This window comes from Salmo salar, chromosome 05 (assembly GCF_965601325.2).
Source record: "Salmo salar chromosome 05, fSalSal1, whole genome shotgun sequence".
Lineage (NCBI taxonomy): Eukaryota > Metazoa > Chordata > Actinopteri > Salmoniformes > Salmonidae > Salmo > Salmo salar.
The window spans coordinates 13,514,123-13,534,799 of NC_138295.1; the positions used below are offsets into that span (position 1 = coordinate 13,514,123).

General features: G+C 44.3%; 1 protein-coding gene across 1 annotated transcript in view; it reads right to left on the reverse strand.

Annotated features, from left to right (window-relative positions):
- Positions 1-5,564: 5,564 nt before the first annotated feature.
- The window catches only part of LOC106604302 (cohesin subunit SA-2), a 31,942-nt gene continuing 16,829 nt past the window's right edge, over positions 5,565-20,677 (reverse strand). The window contains exons 24-32 of the mRNA XM_014198813.3: positions 20,257-20,358; positions 19,738-19,886; positions 19,347-19,475; positions 18,223-18,449; positions 17,880-18,132; positions 17,323-17,430; positions 16,773-16,899; positions 9,760-9,837; positions 5,565-8,169 (exon numbers count right to left, since the gene is read on the reverse strand). Coding sequence (XP_014054288.1) covers positions 8,146-8,169; positions 9,760-9,837; positions 16,773-16,899; positions 17,323-17,430; positions 17,880-18,132; positions 18,223-18,449; positions 19,347-19,475; positions 19,738-19,886; positions 20,257-20,358 — 1,197 coding nt within the window. The 3' untranslated portion in view covers positions 5,565-8,145. The remainder of the gene's footprint in view (positions 8,170-9,759; positions 9,838-16,772; positions 16,900-17,322; positions 17,431-17,879; positions 18,133-18,222; positions 18,450-19,346; positions 19,476-19,737; positions 19,887-20,256; positions 20,359-20,677) is intronic.

Genomic DNA, 20,677 nt, shown 5'->3' on the forward strand with positions numbered 1-20,677 from the left:
TTTTTGCTTGTTACATTTTTTTTTTAAAGTTATTAAATGACTCTATAGGGTACTTTCCATACCTGTCGGTCTGCCAGTCTGTCTGTGTAAGGCCAGAGGAGACTAGTGAATGAATATTCTCTTATCTCTGCCCTGACATCCCCAGCGAGATTACAACTGATTACTTCATTAATGATTTAACCAGGGAATTAGAATCCTATGGATTTAACGCTTTGAGGTGCAGCCTACAGACAAAATGTTAAAGGCTTTGTTTTAACACTAACAGATTCTAATCGATGATATTACATAACGATACACATTGAACAGTTATTTACGGAATAGAACAGCGATGGGAGTAACTGACAGGCAGGTATAACTGAGCCCTTACTTAGACCAGTTCTCAAACCTCCTGCTTTAGGTTCAAACATCCGTTAAAGTCCACTGGCCAGTGCGGCTTCAGATTGCTGGTCTGAAGGGCTGCATCACAAATGGCACCCTAGTTTTTATATATTTCCTATGGGCCTTGGTCAAAAGTATTGCACTAAATAGGGAACAGGGTGCCATTTGGTATGGAGAGGGGGCCCTTAGGTTATCAGGAGTAAATATTAGCCATATCTCTGGCCTCTGCAGCTGGAGGAACTGCCAGGCTGAGATTTAACCTCTCAGCCCTGACCCTGTCAACACCTACTAGAGCAGGGCAATGAGAGATTCTAGATGTACACACACTAGAGCAGGGGAGTGAGAGATTATAGACGTACACACACTAGAGCAGGGAATTGAGAGATTCTAGACATACACACAATAGAGCAGGGGAGTGAGAGATTATAGACGTACACACACTAGAGCAGGGCAGTGAGAGATTCTAGACATACACACACTAGAGCAGGGGAGTGAGAGATTCTAGATGTACACACACTAGAGCAGGGCAGTGAGAGAGATTCTAGACGTACACACACTAGAGCAGGGCAATGAGAGATTCTAGATGTACACACACTAGAGCAGGGGAGTGAGAGATTCTAGACGTACACACACTAGAGCAGGGAATTGAGAGATTCTAGACATACACACAATAGAGCAGGGGAGTGAGAGATCTAGATGTACACACACTAGAGCAGGGGAGTGAGAGATTCTAGACATACACACACTAGAGCAGGGGAGTGAGAGATTCTAGATGTACACACACTAGAGCAGGGCAGTGAGAGAGATTCTAGACGTACACACACGAGCAGGGGAGTGAGAGATTCTAGACGTACACACACTAGAGCAGGGGAGTGAGAGATTCTAGACGTACACACACTAGAGCAGAGGAGTGAGAGATTCTAGATGTACACACACTAGAGCAGGGGAGTGAGAGATTCTAGACGTATACACACCAGAGCAGGGCAGTGAGGGAGATTCTAGACGTACACACTCTAGAGCAGGGGAGTGAGAGATCTAGACGTACACACACTAGAGCAGGGGAGTGAGAGATTCTAGACGTACACACTCTAGAGCAGGGGAGTGAGAGATCTAGACGTACACTCTAGAGCAGCGGAGTGAGAGATCTAGACGTACACTCTAGAGCAGGGGAGTGAGAGATCTAGACGTACACTCTAGAGCAGGGGAGTGAGAGATCTAGACGTACACTCTAGAGCAGGGGAGTGAGAGATCTAGACGTACACTCTAGAGCAGGGCAGTGAGAGATCTAGACGTACACTCTAGAGCAGGGGAGTGAGAGATCTAGACGTACACTCTAGAGCAGGGCAGTGAGATGGCGCCGAAGAGGATGGCTGACGTTTTACATGCTCCTGACCAATTGTGCTATTTTTTTTTTTATTTTTTTTCGCATTGTTTGTAACTTATTTTGTGTATAATGTTGCTGCTACCTTCTCGTAGGACCAAAAATAACTTCTGGACATCAGAACAGCGATTACTCACCACGAACTGGAAGAAGCTTTTTCCTTTAACAAGTCCGACGAGATTACATTACTAAAATCGTTTGACCAAATTTGTACCAGCATGTCACATGCAACCAGAGGAAAAAAAACTCTAGATCACCTTTACTCCACACACAGAGATGCATACAAAGCTCTCCCCCGCCCTCCATTTGGCAAATCTGACCATAATTCTATCCTCCTGATTCATGCTTACAAGCAAAAACTAAAGCAGGAAGCACCAGCGACTCGCTCAATAACAAAGTGGTCAGATGACGCGGATGCTACGCTACAGGACTGTTTTGCTAGCACAGACTGGAATATGTTCCAGGATTCATCCAATGGCATTGAGAAGTATACCACCTCAGTCATCGGCTTCATCAATAAGTGCATCGACAACATTGTCCTCACAGTGACCGTACGTACATATCCCAACCAGAAGCCATGGATTACATGCAACATCCGCATCAAGCAAAAGGCAAGAGCTGACGCTTTCAAGGAGCGGGACACTAATCAACGAACCATCAAACAAGCAAAGCATCAATACAGGATTAAGATTGAATCGTACTACACCGGCTCTGGCGCTCATCGGATGTGGCAGGGCTTGAAAACTATTACGGACTACAAAGGGAAACCCAGACGCGAGCTGCCCAGTGACGCGAGCCTACTAGACGAGCTAAATGCCTTTCATGCTCGCTTTGAGGCAAGCAACACTGAAGCATGAATGAGAGCACCAGCTGTTCTGGATGACTGTGTGATAATGCTCTCGGTAGCCGATGTGAGCAAGACCTTTAAACAGGTCAACATTCACAAAGCCGCGGGGCCAGATGGATTACCAGGACGTGTACTCAAAGCATGCGCAGACCAACTGGCAAGTGTCTTCACTAACATTTTCAACCTCTCCCTGACCAAGTCTGTAATACCTACATGTTTCAGGCAGACCACCATAGTCCCTGTGCCCAAGGAAGTGAAGGTAACCCGCCTAAATGATTACCTCCCCGGTAGCCAGTAGCCATGAAGTGCTTTGAAAGGCTGGTCATGGCTCACATCAACAGCATCCTCCCGGATACCCTAGACCCACTCCAATTCGCACACTGCCCCCACAGATCCACAGATGACGCAATCTCAATCGCACTCCACATTGCCCTTTCCCACCTGGACAAAAGGAACACCTACGTGAGAATGCCGTTCATTGACTACAGCTCAGCGTTCAACACCATAGTGCCCACGAAGCTCATAACTAAGCTAAGGACCCTGGGACTGAACACCTCCCTCTGCAACTCGTTCCTGGACTTCCTGACGGGCTAACCCCTGGTGGTAAAGGTAGGCAACAACACATCTGCGATGCTGATCCTCAACACTAGGGCCCCTCAGGGGTGTGGACTTAGTCCCCTCCTGTGCTCCCTATTCACCCACGACTGCGTGGCCAAACACGACTCCAACACCATCATTAAGTTTGCTGACGACACAACAGTGGTAGGCCTGATCACCGACAACGATGAGACAGCCTATAGGGAGGTCAGAGACCTGGCAGTGTGGTGCAAGACAAAGGAGCTGATAGTGGACTACAGGAAAAGGCGGGCCGAACAGGCCCCCATTAACTTCAACGGGGCTGTAGTGGAGCAGATCGAGAGCTTCAAGTTCCTTGGTGTCCACATCAACAACAAACTATCATGGTCCAAACACACCAATACAGTTGTGAAGAGGGCACGACAAAACCTTTTCCCCCTCAGGAGACTGAGAAGATTTGGCATGGGTCCCCAGATCCTCAAAAGGTTCTACAGCTGCACCATCGAGAGCATCCTGACCGGTTGCATCACCGCATGGTATGGCAACTGCTCGGCATCTGACCGTAAGGTGCTACAGAGGGTAGTGTGTACGGCCCAGTATATCAAGCTTCCTGTCATCCAGGACCTATATAATAGGCGGTGTCAGGGGAAAGCACATAAAATTGTCAGAGACTCCAGTCCCCCAAGTCATACTGTTTTCTCTGCTACCGCACGGCAAGCAGTACCGGAGCATCAAGTCTAGGACTAAAAGGCTCCTTAACAGCGTCTACCCCCAAGCCATAAGACTGCTGAACAATTAATCAAACGGCTACCAGACTATTACATTGACCCCCCCATTTGTTTTGTACACTGCTGCTACTCTGTTTATAATCTATGCATAGTCACTTCACCCCTACCTACACATACAAATTACCTCAACTAACCCGTACCCCCGCACATTGACTCAGTACCGGTACCCCCTTTATATAGCCTTGTTATGTTATTGTGTTACTTTTTAGTTTATTTGGTAAATATTTTCTTAACTCTTCTTGAACTGCACTGTTGGGTAAGGTCTTCACTTGTTGTATTCGGCGCATGTGACAAATAAAGTTTGATTTGAGACAGATTCTGGACGTATACACACTATAGCAGGGCAATGAGAGATTCTAGACATACACACACCAGAGCAGGGCACTGACAGGGATCATGGACACACATGTTTGAGTAAGTTCAGAGCTGAGAAAGGAACCTTTTTAGTTTCCCTACACAGCGGTACTTTGTCATTCTGAAAGGAGGGATGACGAGAGTCTGATGTGAGGATAGACCTCTCCAGATCTTTCAGACAAGTAGCGTATTGAATGAAACCCTTCCCTTCACATCCCTCTATTCCGCTCATCTCTTCACCTCTTTCCTTCTCTGCACCATTCACCAGATCACAGGCAGCAGCCGTAGTGAATGGTGCTGAATGGATCCCTTCCCTTCATCCCTCTTATTCACCCCTTCCCTCGTTCCCTGCACTATTCTAACGAGCAGCCATTGATTGGAGGTTCTCTTTAGCGCTGTGTTTAACATAGAGGCCTCCACAGTCTTTCATCTACTGCCAGAATCTCCTATAAACAGCCATGGACTCCATCTCTCCCTCCTTCTCTAGACAGACAAACTGATTGCTACCAGCATGGGGGAGCTGTGCCCTGCATAACTTGTAACAGTAGGTAGAAGATAAACAATGTAGAAAGAAGATGGGAGTGATATACGGAATGATACACTAGTTAGAATATCAAAAGTGGAATGGAAGTTGTTCTTTGATTTTCTATTGTTGATTCGATAGTCTGTTAACAGTGGCTACGCACTCACAATATATACACACTCTACACAGGCTGCGCAACCCATTAACAGTAAGACACCAGCTATATACACTGAACACAGGCTGCGCAACCCATTAACAGTAAGACACCAGCTATATACACTGAACACAGGCTGCTCAACCCATTAACAGTAAGACACCAGCTACATACACTGAACACAGGCTGCTCAACCCATTAACATTAAGTGTATAAAGCTGTTATCTTAAAGGCAAAGCAGCTGTGACAGTGTCCTAACAGGGCCACCCTTCCAAACTTCATCTTGTTGACTCATGAGAAGAACAGAACGTGAGAAGCCTGCACTTCAAAGGCTACTCTGACTGACACTTGATATGCAACAAGAGAACCCAAACATGTTGGTGTCTGGGATTTATGTGCCTATATAGTTCATGGGGCCCTGGCCAGTAGTGTAGGGAATAGGGTCTTTCATTTCTAAGGAAACAACACCCCCTTGTGGCAATGAGTAGCTGTGGTTAAATAAACTAAAAATTGTTTCATTTCAAACAATGTGAACTGATTAAATAAAAATCACAGCACTCATGTCGAGTTGGTTTACTTTTATTCCAAAAGTGACTGTCTCCAGACAAGTAAAAATCTGACTGTGAGTGACAATAGGATGGGGAACAAACAATACCACAGAAGAGTGTGTGTGTGTGTGTGTGTGTATGTACGTACGTACGTACGCACGCACGCGAAAAGATTAACACACACAAATGGCCAAAAAGGAAAAACACAAAATGAAAATAAAGCTTGATGTTTGTTTTATATACAGGAAGGTTCAAATAAAGGAATTATACCAATGTAGTGGTAGTAAGTGACAAAACAAAAGCCACAGTCATTTTTACTCCAAAATATTTACTTACATAAAATAATAATTAGGTAAAACACACACAGGCTGTTTGTATCTACTTCATCGACCTCACATCTGGACCATCTCGAATGTTCTCTGTCGTCATAACAACCCCAATAATCACCTTTCATGGCTACCTCTGACATGGAAGAAAGTTGTGAGAGAAAACAAATGTAGGCCCTTTCCAGAAACAACCCCAAGCACCCTAGTGTCACGAGGCCCAACCAAATCTCATCTACATAATCTTTCCGGGGCTACCTCAAGCCTAACCCCTAGGTGCTAGTGTAGATCTATAGTAATTTGATGGGTATAAGCAATACGATAGTAGCTTCACCATTTACCTCTGACAGACTAGTTGGGATGAAGCCAAATTGCTTATACCTTACCCATTCCTATCAGATATACACAGGCGCCTTAGAGAGTCTAGGTATATAAGCATAGAATGACTAGAATGGGAAAAAGTGCCCCTTAGGAATTACTAGAATGAAATTGATATTGTCTATTTCTATGGGGCTGGGGCAGTTTCTGGACAGGGCAGTTGATTTCCTTCCACTATAGCATGTTTAAGGCTCAGGCATGGAATGATTACAAAGTAGATAGATTTACCTCAGTAGACAAAACATTTAATTAAAACTTATGGACGACATAATAGTTCATGTCACATTTAAGCTTTGTCTAGCTGCCAGAGTGCTGCTACTGTTGAAAAGTGTCCCAAATGGCACCCTATTCCCTATATAGTGCACTACTTTTGACCAACGCCCATTGGGAATATAGGGCCTGGTGAGGGCACTAGGGAATAGGGTACCATTTGGGATGAAAACAATCTCAACCTTTCTATAGGACTATAATGATGACTGGTTTTTAGTTACACAGTTTTATATTGTTTCGCAACAGGTCATTATTATTACTCATGGATGTTGAAAACCTTAAAGCTGAAATTTCACAAGCCAGATTTATTTTCTCATAATGAGTCTCATCCAAACTAATTTACACGTAGGAAAAACGGTAGAAACCCCAAGACATTAAGAAAAAAATAATAATACAAATGTAAAAATCTTCCGCCACCTGACTACCCATGCTTTTCATTTGAAACAGTTTTACACATTTCTGAAACATTAACTTTTTAGGTTGAACATTTTAATTAAAAAAAAAAAAAAAAAAAGCACAGTTATAAAATCAGCACCGATTCATATATAACTTTATTTAAAATTTAGAGATAGCTATTTCAACACTAAATATGCTGGATTTTCTGGAGATGGTGAAATGTATTTTCTGTGTATTAACGTGCTGCTTGCTTGTCTCAGTCAGCACAGTGGTGGAACTACCAGAGAGAAAATCACCTCGCTGTCCATTGGGAGAGAAAACTCTTTGGGTAAGCTTCAGGACTTGTGTGACAGCCTAGTTCCTTGTTAAAACACTTTTCGCTGCATACCAAATGGCACCCTATAGAGCACTATTTTTGAGATGCATCCTGGGCCTCTTCACAGGAACTACTGGGGTCCTCAGTCAGACTGTATCCAACAACCACAGAATGGAAACAGTACCCACACATTTAGATGTGACGAAGAGACCTTACGGTCCAAACGTTGCAAGAAACTATACTGAAGCATGGTGTTATATCTACTTGTTTCGTATGAAGGAATCTGCTCTTGGAAAATGGTTGTGCCCTTTACTTAGGCCAACGGTTGGATGTGTGTTTCTACATCCACGACTCATACAGCTGATCTATTCAACAGGTCACCAACTGAACCACCAGCAGTCATCATCACAACCACAGAACCAACAGATTCTGACAGTCCAACATGGAGGAAAGGAAAAGTAAAAAACTGAAAATAGCATAAAGACCATGTCCATCCACTACTACTACAGCACAGCTAGCTAGCCACCTTTCCTACTAACAAACTGTTTATAAATTACTAGACCACACCGGGTTACTGACTATACTAGCATAGAGACAGGGTTAGAAGACATTTAAAAATCTCATTCCATCTCCATTTGGAAGAAAAATAAAACATTCTAGAATAATGGAACTTTCTTCAGACTAAATGTCGAGGATTCCTTTAGGTTTGAAACTGGTTTGCCACTAACTGAAAGGGGAAAAGCTTACCCAAGGATTATAAAAGTATTTTGTTTTCATTCAGTCCCCTCTGAGCAAGCAACACTGTGTGTGTGTGTGTTAGACCATGGAGTATAAACCAGAGAAGACTTCAGATCCGCATCTTAACTTCTCCATAAATACAAAATGCCTCTCCTCTTCGTCTACAAATACCAGTTTAAAACATGGACACTCCAAGGACCTGCAGAGACAAAAGTGATCATTACACATCTGTAAAAGCACTTAGCAACAACATGTCTTACGTGTTACTATAGAGAGGCTAAACCAACTTCCCAGATCTCATGTCGACTATTGGAAGTCTGGAGAACTTCAGTATTGGATTGTGTTTTAACGTAGCGCTGGCAGTCAAAGCTTGTGTTTGATTAGCTCGGAGTAGAAATTAAACATTGGATAGACTCGGAGTAAAATTGTGTTTCCCCTAAAGAGGCATTTCCTTGATTTAGCTTATTGTTTCAGTAGCCTATGAGGAGTTAGTTTGTATGTTATGCATACTAGCTTGTTGCATCACTAGACCACTGTACTCCACCCCTTTTAATCGTCTTCCTGAGGAGAACTTCCCCAGGCTTTCCAACAGAAAAAGCTCAAAAGGAATGTATTCAACCAAATGATCTTCCACATTTAACCCAAACCCTCTAAATCAGAGAGGTGCGGGGGCTGTCTTAATCAACGTCGGCGCCCGGGGATCAGTTATTGGGGGTCGGCTCGTATTTTCGGACCAGCAAGCTTTTGGTTACCGGCCCAAAAGTTCTTAACCGCTAGGCTACCTGCTGCCCCAGAATGTGTAAAGCCTGGGCTTCCAAGGCTAATATTACTATAAAATCAGAGGTTGGAACCTAAATTATTTTCCAATCATTCAGTTCTGAACAGAACCATAATTGTTTGTTACGTTCCACTGTTCTGACCAGCAAAATCAAGTTCTGAACCGGTTCAAAACCTAAACTAAGTAACGGTTTATATCGCTCCTTTCTGAAATTCATTTATTTTTACATTTAGTGAGACATTAAATTACTTCACCAATCATGCAGTGCGGACAGAGCAGCTTGCTATGGAGAAATGAATACATTAATCTGAAAAAGGGGCTTCCGCATTTAACCCAACCCCTGAATCAGAGGTGCGGAAGGCTGCCTTAAATCGACATCCACGTCTTCGGCACCCGGGGAACGGTGGGTTAACTGCCTTGCTCAAGGGTAGAACAACAGATTATTACCTTGTCAGCTCAGAGATTCGATCGAGTAACCTTTCGGTTACTGGCCCAACACTCCTACCCGCCAGCCTACACACGCAATGATTTACAGCCGGCAGACACACTGGGTGCCAGCTGGAATTGTCAATGTAATGCATCTCAATAGGAAAATTATGATTGTACACAATATAGAAACCTAATAATCTACAAAATGACTTTGTAATTTCAATGAAGTGTATTCATAACATCTTAGCTTTTATAATAAATTAAATGTAATTACAATGTTACATTAGTTTCTTTTAGTTGTATTATTATTTTTTTATTCTGCAGCTTTTTTACCAGATTTTTACCTTGTCAGCTCGGGGATTCGATCTTGCAACCTTTTGGTTACTAGTCCAACGCTCTAACCACTAGGCTACCCTGCTGCCCCAATAAAATAGAAAAACTCTTATTTTCTGGTGCTCCTAAATTTAAGTTGAGAGCACCAGTACAACCAATGAAAATGTTTCATTTAGAGCACGGTGTATGTATAAGGAAGAGTATTACTATAAAGTAATAATGGTTGAGTAGAAGAGAAGAGTTACTTACAGACTCGTCCATGATAGAACCAGGGTCAAAGTAGTCTGGTTTCAGCTCTGATCTCTCTCTCCTGTTCTTAGAGGGGGGCTGGAGAAAGGAGAGAGAAACAAATATGAAATGATTTCAATTCTGCTTATATGAGCCGATTGTGATAATTACACACTGAATAAAAAAAAATAACGCAACATGCAACAATTTTAAAGATTTTACTGAGTAACAGTTCATATAAGGAAATCTGTCAATTGAAATACATTAATTAGGCCCTAATCTATAGATTTCACATGACTGGGAAAACATATGAATTTGTTGGTCACAGACACCTTAAAAAAAGGTAGGGACGTTAATCAGAAAACTATTCAGTATCTGGTGTGACCACCATTTGCCTCATGCAGTGTGACATCTTCACATAGAGTTGAACAGGCTGTTGATTGTGAGCGTTGGAATGTGGTCCCACTAACGGCTGTGCGAAGTTGCTGAATATTGGCGGGAACTGGAACACACCGTCATACACGTCGATCCCAGAGCATCCCAAATATGCTCAATTGATGTCATGTCTGGTGAGTATGCAGGCCATGGAAGAACTGGGACATTTCTAGCTTCAAGGAATGGTGTACAGATCCTTTCAAAACATGAGGTGATGGATGAATGGCATAACAATTGGCCTCAGGATCTAGTCACGGTACAGTGCATTCGGAACGTGTTCAGAGTTCACTTTTTTCAACATTTGGTTACGTTACAGCCTTATTCTAAAACGTATTTAAAAAATGTTTCTCAATCTACCCTATGATGACAAATCAAAAACTGCTTAGAAATTTTACCAAATGTATAAAAAAAACAAAAAACAAATATCACATTTACATAAGTCTTCAGGCCCTCCTGTTTCCATTGATCATCATTCAGATGTTTCTACAACTTGACTGGAGTCCATGTGTGGTAAATCCAATTGATTGGACATGATTTGGAAAGACACACACCTGTCTATATAAGGTTCCAGTTATTTTTTTATGTTGGTAGTTTTACCCCCTTTTTCGTGATATCCAATTGCGATCGTCTCATCGCTGCAACTCCCCAATGGGCTTGGGAGAGGCGTCCTCCGAAACATGACCCGCCAAGCCGTGCCACTTCTTAACACCCGCTCGGTTAACCCGGAAGCCAGCTGCACCAACCTGTCGGAGGAAACACCTTTCAACTGACGACCCAAGTCAGCTTACAGGCGCCCGGCCCGCCACAAGGAGTTGCTAGAACTCGATGAGCCAAGGTAAGCCCCCCGGCCAAACCCTCCCCTAACCCGGACGACGCTGGGCCAATTGTGAGCCCTATGGGACTCCCGGTCATGGCCAGCTGTGACACAGCCTGGGATCGAAACCCAGGCTGTAGTGACGCCTCAACACTGCAATGCAGTACCTTAGACAGATAAGGTCCCACAGTTGACAGTGCATATCAGTGCAAAAACCAAGAAACTGATGTTCACTGACAGAGCTCCAGAGTTTCTCTGTGGAGATGGGAGAAACTTCCAGAAGGACAACCATCTCTGCGGGACTACAACAATCAGGCCTTTATGGTAGAGTGGCCAGACGGAAGCCACTCCTCAGTAAAGGGTACATGAGAGCCCGCTTGGAGTTTACCAAAAGACACAAAGAAACAAGATTCTCTGGTCTGATGAAACCAAGATTCAACCCTTTAGCATGAATGCCAAGCATCACGTCTGGAGGAAACCTGGCACCATCCCTACCATGAAGGATGGTGGTTGCAGGATCATGCTGTGGGGATGTTTTTCAGTAGCAGGGACTGGGAGACTAGTCAGGATCGAGGGAAAGATGAGCGGAGCAAAGTACAGAGAGATCCTTGATGAAAACCTGCTCCAGAGCGCTCAGGACCTTAGACTGTGGGGAAGGTCCACCTTCCAACAGGACAACAACCCTAAGCACACAGCCAAGACAACACGAGTGGCTTCACGATAAGTCTCTGAATGTCCTTGAGTGGCCCAGCCAAAGCCCGGACTTGACCTGATGAAACATCTCTTGAGAGACCTGAAAATAGCTGTGCAGGGAGAAACTCCCCAAATACAGGTGTGCCAAGCTTGTAGCGTCATACCCAAGACGACTCGAGGCTGTAATCACTGCCAAAGGTACTTCAACAAAGTACTGAGTGAAGGGTCTGAATACTTCCGTTAAATGCGATAGTTTTATTTTTAATACATTTGCCAACATTCCTAAAAACCTGTTTATGCTTTGTCATTATGGGGTATTGTGTATAGATTGATAAGGGAAATGTAAAAAAAAAAAAAAAAAAAAAAATATTTTAGAATAAGTAACAAAATATGAAGGGGTCTGAATACTTTCTGAATGCACTGCATCTCTGTGCATTCAAATTGCCATCGATAAACTGCATTTGTGTTTGTGGTCCGTAGCTTATGCCTGCCCATACCATAACCTCACCACCATGGGGCACTCTGTTCACAACGTTGACATCAGTAAACTGCTCGCCCACACGACACCATACACGCTGTCTGCCATCTGCACATTTGAAACAAGGATTCATCCGTGAAGAGCACACTTCTCGTCTCCAGTGTGCCAGTGGACATGGAAGGTGAGCATTTGCCCATTGAAGTTGGTTACGACTTCCAAATTCTCTATAGCTGGGTGTACACTACACAATTTCATTCCCGATTTAGCTGTTCCAGACACGTTTTCGAGATCAGAGACAAAAAAAAAAAAAACATGTTGCCCACTCCGGGAGGCGTGGCCCACACAGACGCTCGTTTAATGTGAGCAGGTTAGAGACGCAATCCGAGGGCTATCGATCTCGACTTTCAGCTGTGCCAGACGTCCCAATATTTTCAAATGTTTTGATTTTATCAGCACAAAATCTTCCATGCTCTTGTAGTGTGAGATGTGCAATGGAAATGAGCAATTGCCAATAAGAGATCGCCAGAGAAGAACCTAGTGAGATGACGCTGCTTCATATCACCCAGAATGTGTAGACTCTCGAAGGAGCCATGACTACTACTAAACTCAGCAAAAAAAAAAGGTCTCTTTTTCAGGACCCTGTCTTTCAAAGATAATTTGTAAAAATCTTCACAGATCTTCATTGTAAAGGGTTTAAAAACTGTTTCCCATGCTTGTTCAATGAACCATAAACAATTAATGAACATGCCCCTGTGGAATGGTTGTTAAGACACTAACAGTTTACAGACGGTAGGCAATTAAGGTCACAGTTATGAAAACTTAGGACACTAAAGAGGCCTTTCTACTGACTCTGTCCCTGCTCATCTGCGTGAATGTGCCTTAGGCATGCTGCAAGGAGGCATGAGGACTGCAGATGTGGCCAGGGCAATAAATTGCAATGTCCGTACTGTGAGACGCCTAAGACAGCGCTACAGGGAGACGGGGTGGACAGCTGATCGGTCTCGCAGTGGCAGACCACGTGTAACAACACCTGCACAGGATCGGTACATCCGAACATCACACCTGCGGGAGAGGTACAGGATAGCAACAACAACTGCCCAAGTTATGCCAGGAATGCACAATCCCTCAATCAGTGCTCAGACGAGGTCGACCGATTAATCGGAATGGCCGATTAATTAGGGCCGATTTCAAGTTTTCATAACAATCGGAAATCGGTATTTTTGGACGCCGATTTGGGCGATTTTTATTTTTTTGACCTTTATTTAACTAGGCAAGTCAGTTAAGAACACATTCTTATTTTCAATGACGGCCTAGGAATGGTGGGTTAACTGCCTTGTTCAGGGGCAGAACGACAGATTTTTACCTCGTCAGCTCGGGGATTCAATCTTGCAACCTTACGGTTAACTAGTCCAACGCTCTAACCACCTGCTTTACATTGCACTCCACGAGGAGCCTGCCTGTTACGTGAATGCAGTAAGAAGCCAAGGTAAGTTGCTAACTAGCATTAAACTTATCTTATAAAAAACAATCAATCAATCATAATCACTAGTTAACTACACATGGTTGATGATATTACTAGTTTATCTAGCCTGTCCTGAGTTGCATATAATCGCTTAGGTACACGTTGCTCCAACCATAAACATCAATGCCTTTCTTAAAATCAATACACAACTATATATTTTTAAACCTATATATTTAGTTAATATTGCCTAGTAACATGAATTTCTTTTAACTAGGGAAAATGTGTCACCTCTTGCAACAGAGTCAGGGTATATGCAGCAGTTTGGGCCGCTTGGCTCGTTGCGAACAAATTTGCCAGAATTTTACGTAATTATGACATAACATTGAAGGTTGTGCAATCTAACAGGAATATTTAGAATTAGGGATGCCACCCGTTAGATAAAATATGGAACGGTTCTGTATTTCACTGACAGGAAAAACGTTTTGTTTTCGAGATGATAGTTTCCGGATTCGACCACAATGACCTAAGGCTTGTGTTTCTGTGTGTTATGTAATAATGAAGTCTATGATTTGATAGAGCAGTCTGACTGAGCGATGGTAGGCAGTAGCAGGCTCGTAAGCGTTCATTCAAACAGCACTTTCGTGCGTTTGCCAGCAGCCCTTCGCAATGCATTGTGCTGTTTATGACTTCAAGCCTGTCAACTCCCAAGATTAGGCTGGTGTAACCGATGTGAAATGGCTAGCTAGTTAGGCGGGTGCGCGCTAATAGCGTTTCAAACGTCACTCGCTGAGACTTGGAGTAGTTGTTCCCCTTGCTCTGCATGGGTAACGCTGCTTCGAGGGTGGCTGTTGTCGATGTGTTCCTGGTTCGAGCCCAGGTAGGAGCGAGGAGAGGGACGGAAGCTATACTGTTACACTGGCAATACTAAAGTGCCTATAAGAACATCCAATAGTCAAAGGTATATGAAATACAAATCGTATAGAGAGAAATAATCCTATAATTCCTATAATAACTACAACCTAAAACTTCTTACCTGGGAATATTGAAGACTCATGTTAAAAGGAACCACCAGCTTTCATATGTTCTGAGCAAGGCACTTAAACGTTAGCTTTCTTACATGGCACATATTGCACTTTTACTTTCTCCAACACTTTGTTTTGCATTATTTAAACCAAATTGAACATGTTTCATTATTTATTTGAAGCTAAATTGATTTTATTGATGGATTATATTAAGTTAAAATATGTGTTCATTCAGTATTGTTGTAATTGTCATTATTACAAATAAATACATTTTATTTTTAATTATTTTCTAAATTTTATTTATTTATTTATTTATAATTAAATCGGCCGAGTAGTCGGTATTAGCTTTTTTTGGGGGGGGGGGGGGGGAAATCCTCCAATAATCGGTATCGGCGTTGAAAAATCATAATCGGTTGACCTCTAGCTCAGACTGTCCGCAATAGGCTGAGAGAGGCTGGACTAAGGGCTTGTAGGCCTGTTGTCCTGGACTGAGGGCTTGTAGGCCTGTTGTCCTGGACTAAGGGCTTGTAGGCCTGTTGTCCTGGACTGAGGGCTTGTAGGCAGGTCCTCACCAGACATCACCGGCAACAACGTCGCCTATGGGCACAAACCCACCATCACTGGACCAGATAGGACTGGCAAAAAGTGCTCTTCACTGACGAGTCGCGGTTTTGTCTCACCAGGGGGGATGGTCGGATTTGCCTTTATCGTCAAAGGAATGAGCGTTACACCGAGGCCTGTACTCTGGAGCGGGATCGATTTGGAGGTGGAGGGTCCGTCATGGTCTGGGACGGTGTGTCACAGCATCATCGGACTGAGCTTGTTGTCATTGAAGGCAATCTCAATGCTGTGCGTTACAGGGAAGACATCCTCCTCCCTCATGTGGTACCCTTCCTGCAGGCTCATCCTGACATGACCCTCCAGCATGACAACGCTACCAGCCATACTGCTCGTTCTGTGTGTGATTTCCTGCAAGACAGAAATGTCAGTGTTCTGCCATGGCCAGCGAAGAGCCCGGATCTCAATCCCATGGAGCACGTCTGGGACCTGTTGGATCGGAGGGTGAGGGCTAGGGCCATTCCCCTCAGAAATGTCTGGAAACCTGCAGGTGCTTTGGTGGATTAGTGGGGTAACATCTCACAGCAAGAACTGGCAAATCTGGTGCAGTCCATGAGGAGATGCACTGCAGTACTTAATGCAGCTGGTGGCCACACCAGATACTAACTGTTACTTTTGATTTTGACCCCCCTTTGTTCAGGGATACATTATTCCATTTCTGTTAGTCACATGTCTGTGGAACTTGTTCAGTTTATGTTTCAGTTGTTGAATCTTATGTTCATACAAATATTTACATGTTAAGTTTGATGAAAATAAACCCAGTTGACAGTGAGAGGACGTTTCTTTTTTTTTGCTGCGTTTAGTATGCGTTTGTACTTGCCTTTAAATCAGAGCCAAAGTGTCAAACTGTTACAGCTCTGAAGTTCACAAGCAATGTTATTCAATTCAACTCAGTATGGCAAGCATGAATGTCTGACTGAAAATGTTTGAGGTTGCTTTGAGCCAGATTGTTGTAACTACTTTAAATCTACATCACATCATGTTTTTGGCGAGACAGCGTGCTATGGAGAATCCTCACGACCAAGTGAAGAATCCTGCAGTGTGTGACCTACCGTCCGTGCCACATCGTTCAGTGTGCGCACCACTACGTCGGCAAGACAACAACAAACTGGGGAGATTAATGTGAGAGGTTTAGCGATGTTAGGATTTTTAAAGTCGTGTTGTGTACACCTGGGTTAAAACGACGTTTGAGGTAGCTTATTGTAGAGAAATGAACATTAGATTCTCTGGCAACAGCTCTGATGGACATTCCTGCAGTCAGCATGCCAACTGCACACTCCCTCAACTTCAGACAGCTGAGGCATTGTAGAAAATTACAGAACATTTCTGGGATCTTTTATTTTAGCTCATGAAACCAACATTTTACATGTTGCGTTTATAATTTTTAAATATTGTTTTTTTCAGGATATTTCGGGTTTCTTGACAGAGATCTTTGTGGATCACCACATAATTCGCTGTAAAAGGTTTCATAAACCAAATGCCATATTTGTAGTAAAAGGTCAAAGGTCTCACCAGGTCGATGTCCATGGTGTCAAAGTCCATGCCCTCGTTGAGGTCTTCCATACGACCCTCTGACGACATCATCACATCCTCTACGATAGGCTCCTCATCCTCCTCCATCAGCCCTGTACCACGCCGACTACACACACACCATCATTAGTACAAACTACCATCAATATAGAGTAGCTGTACATCAACAAATGGTTAGTCCACAAACAGATATGTAAAGGAAGTAGCTCTTATATGGCCTGTTGCAGGTTGGTCCTGAGCTCAGGGTTAGGGAGGGATGGGTATGTGTGTGTGTGTGTGTGTGTGTGTGTGTGTGTGTGTGTGTGTGTGTGTGTCTGTGTGTGTGTGTGTTCTTACATGGCCTGTTGCAGGTTGGTCCTGAGCTCAGGGTTAGGGAGGGATGGGTATGTGTGTGTGTGTGTGTGTGTGTGTGTGTGTGTGTGTGTGTGTGTGTGTGTGTGTGTGTGTGTTCTTACATGGCCTGTTGCAGGTTGGTTCTGAGCTCAGGGTTAGGGAGGGATGGGTATGTGTGTGTGTGTGTGTGTGTTCTTACATGGCCTGTTGCAGGTTGGTTCTGAGCTTGGCGTAGTTCATGGCTCTCTCCTGCTGCTGACGAACCTCCTCCTGCTGCCTCTGAGCCAGCATCCACGTCACCTGGGTACTACAAACACAGACAACAATAAGTTAAATAACCACACTGGTGGTTCAGGTAGCTATACGTCGAGAGAGAGGAGAAAGAGAGAGGAGAAAGAGAGAGAGAAGGAAAAAGAGAGAGAAGGAAAAAGAGAGAGAAGGAGAAAGAGAGAGAAGGAAAAAGAGAGAAGGAAAAAGAGAGAGAAGGAGAAAGAGAGAGAAGGAGAAAGAGAGAGAAGGAAAAAGAGAGAGAAGGAGAAAGAGAGAGAAGGAGAAAGAGAGAGAAGGAAAAAGAGAGAGAAGGAAAAAGAGAGAGAAGGAAAAAGAGAGAGAAGGAGAAAGAGAGAGAAGGAGAAAGAGAGAGAAGGAGAAAGAGAGAGAAGGAGAAAGAGAGAGAAGGAGAAAGAGAGAGAAGGAGAAAGAGAGAGAAGGAGAAAGAGAGAGAAGGAGAAAGAGAGAGGCGAAAGAGAATCTTACTTGTAGTCGATGGGTGTCTGGTGGAGTTGTGGGGTTTGCGGGAGTGTGTGAGGGTGAGGATGCTGCTGGGAGTCTGAAGGGAGGGCATACACTCCCATGTAGCTGTCGTCTCTCCCCCGTTTGGCCTCCTCCCTCATGTCCCCTGGTCCTCTCATCATGGTAGAGGTGAGGTGGGGGGAGGGCATCATCACGGGAGTCTGCATGCTCTGGTGCTGCCACGACATATCTGTACTGCTGCTACTGCTGTCCTCAGCTAGAGAGAACACACACCGTTAAACACACACACACACACACACACGCACACACACACACACACACGCACACACCCTGGTGCTGTAGCTACCTTCAGGGAGTTTCCTCTTGGCTGCAGCGACGGTAGCAGTGGGAGTAGCAGCCTTGGTCTTCTTGGATCTGACCGACGACCCTCTGGAGGAGTAGCCGGAGACCACAGACATGGTGTCATCGTCCCCGCCAGCCTGCAGGGAGTTCCTGTAGGAGATGAGCGGTAGCCAGCAGTCGTCTCTCTGGAGGGCCATCTGGAAGGTCATGAACCTCTCCAGATACATGTGACTACAGGGGAGAGAGGAGAGATGTTACACACACTGAACAAAAACATAAAACGCAACATAAAAAGTGTTCGTCCCAGGTTTCATGAGCTGAAATAAAAGATCCCAGAACAAAAAGCTAATTTCTCTCAAATTTGTTTACATCCCTGTTAGTGAGCATTTCTCTTTTTCCAAGATAATCCATCCACCTGACAGGTGTGGCATATCAAGAAGCTGATTAAAGAGCATGATCATTACACAGGTGCACCTCGTGCTGGGGACAATAGACTACTAAGACGTGCAGTTTTGTCACAGCACAATGCCACAGATGTCTCAAGTTGAGGCAGCATGTAATTGGCATGCTGACTGCAGGAATGTCCACTAGAGCTGTTGCCAGAGAATTGAATTTCTCAAACATAAGCGCCTCCAATGTTATTTTCCAGAATTTGGCAGTACATCCAACCGGCCTCACAACAGTAGACCACGTGTAACCACGCCAGCCCAGAACATCCATATGCCTTTTCTTCACCTGTGGGATTATCTGAGACCAGCCGCCTGGACAGCTGATGAAACTGAGGAGTATTTCTGTCTGTAATAAAGCCCTTTTGAGGGGAAAAACTCATTCTGACCGGCTGGGCCTGGCTCCCCAGTCATGTGAAATCCATAGATTAGGGCCTCATTTATTTAAATTGACTGATTTCCTTATATGAACTGTAACTCTGAAATTGTTGTGTTTATATTTTTGTTCAGTATACATACACACACAACTAAACAAAGTCATCTGGAAGGTCCTTATGGTCATGTGTCTGGGAGGGGACAGTCCCCGTATCCTGCCTCGTGACATATCATGAGTCATCACTTACACAGACATCAGTTACCACACACACACGTCTGATTAGGAGAGGCAGAGGCGTGTACTCACACAGTCCTCTTGTCCTGCCTCATTAGTTTGGAGGAAAACTCTGAGAGGATGTCTAGGAAGGCCAGGTGAAGAGGAGGGTTGCCCTCTCCCTGAGGACTGGGCTCCTTAAATGCAAACTCTATACCATCCCTGAGGGGGGGAGGGGGAGGTAGGTAGGGAGGGAGAGGGGGGGAGAGGAGACCATTTTAGTTCAGAAAATGGGAGGTATCTAACAGCATATACATATACACATACATACATTAACTAGTCCTATGTACAGCTCACATTCATCATATGCTAATCATGTTCAGTAATTGTAATCATATTAAAAAGCTGAAGTATTTCTTATCTGCTGGTTATGTCAGTCTTGTGTACAATAAAGCTACGGAGAAAGAGATCAGAGGAGACTGACTTGTGCAGCATGGCGATAGCGTCTCGTGTTTTGACCTGGTCCAGACCGAAGGTGAGAGAGAAACGTCTGGCCAGCTCCTTGATCCCACAGAACGCTGAGGACGAGCGGTCAAAACCTGTCCCCAACTCTGACAACATCTCATGGAATAACTGGAGGAGACAGGGAAGAGAGGGCAAGACAGGGAAGAGAGGGCAAGACAGGGAAGAGAGGGCAAGACAGGGAAGAGAGGGCAAGACAGGGAAGAGAGGGCAAGACAGGGAAGAGAGGGCAAGACAGGGAAGAGAGGGCAAGACAGGGAAGAGAGGGCAAGACAGGGAAGAGAGGGCAAGACAGGGAAGAGAGGGCAAGACAGGGAAGAGAGGGCAAGACAGGGAAGGGTGAATAAATGTGTGGAATAAAGACATGGTTCTTTCAATCTGATTGGTTCCACAAAGGCTGGCCTGCAGTCTGGAGATCAGGAGATCTAGCTTGACTAAAACAGTGTGTGTGTGTGTGTGTGTGTGTGTGTGTATAACCCACCTGTTGTAGACTGAGGATGAGTGTCTTGGCACATTGGATCTTGTCTATCTGTCTGGTCTTAGACATGGTCTCCTTGATGATGTCACCGTAGTCATTATAATACTAGAGAGAAGAAGACGGTTCAGCCACAAGTCAGAGTCTCTTACAGGAAATAAAACAGGACTTCAGGTCATTTGCAACCAAGCAGTAGACGGGATGTCTCCGGTAATGATCTGGTGTTTAATGAGTGTCGTAGGCAAGGAGAAGTGATAACCATATAATCTATGGAATGGGCGTCCCTATTCCAGTCAACCATGGGATAACGTGTGGACTGACAACCATTGCGAGTGTACCCATGAGTTTAACAGTCAAACTGCCAGGGTTAGAGGCCCTTTCTAACGATTCTATTTCTCTGGTCGTAACTGTGTAAAGCGTTTCTCCA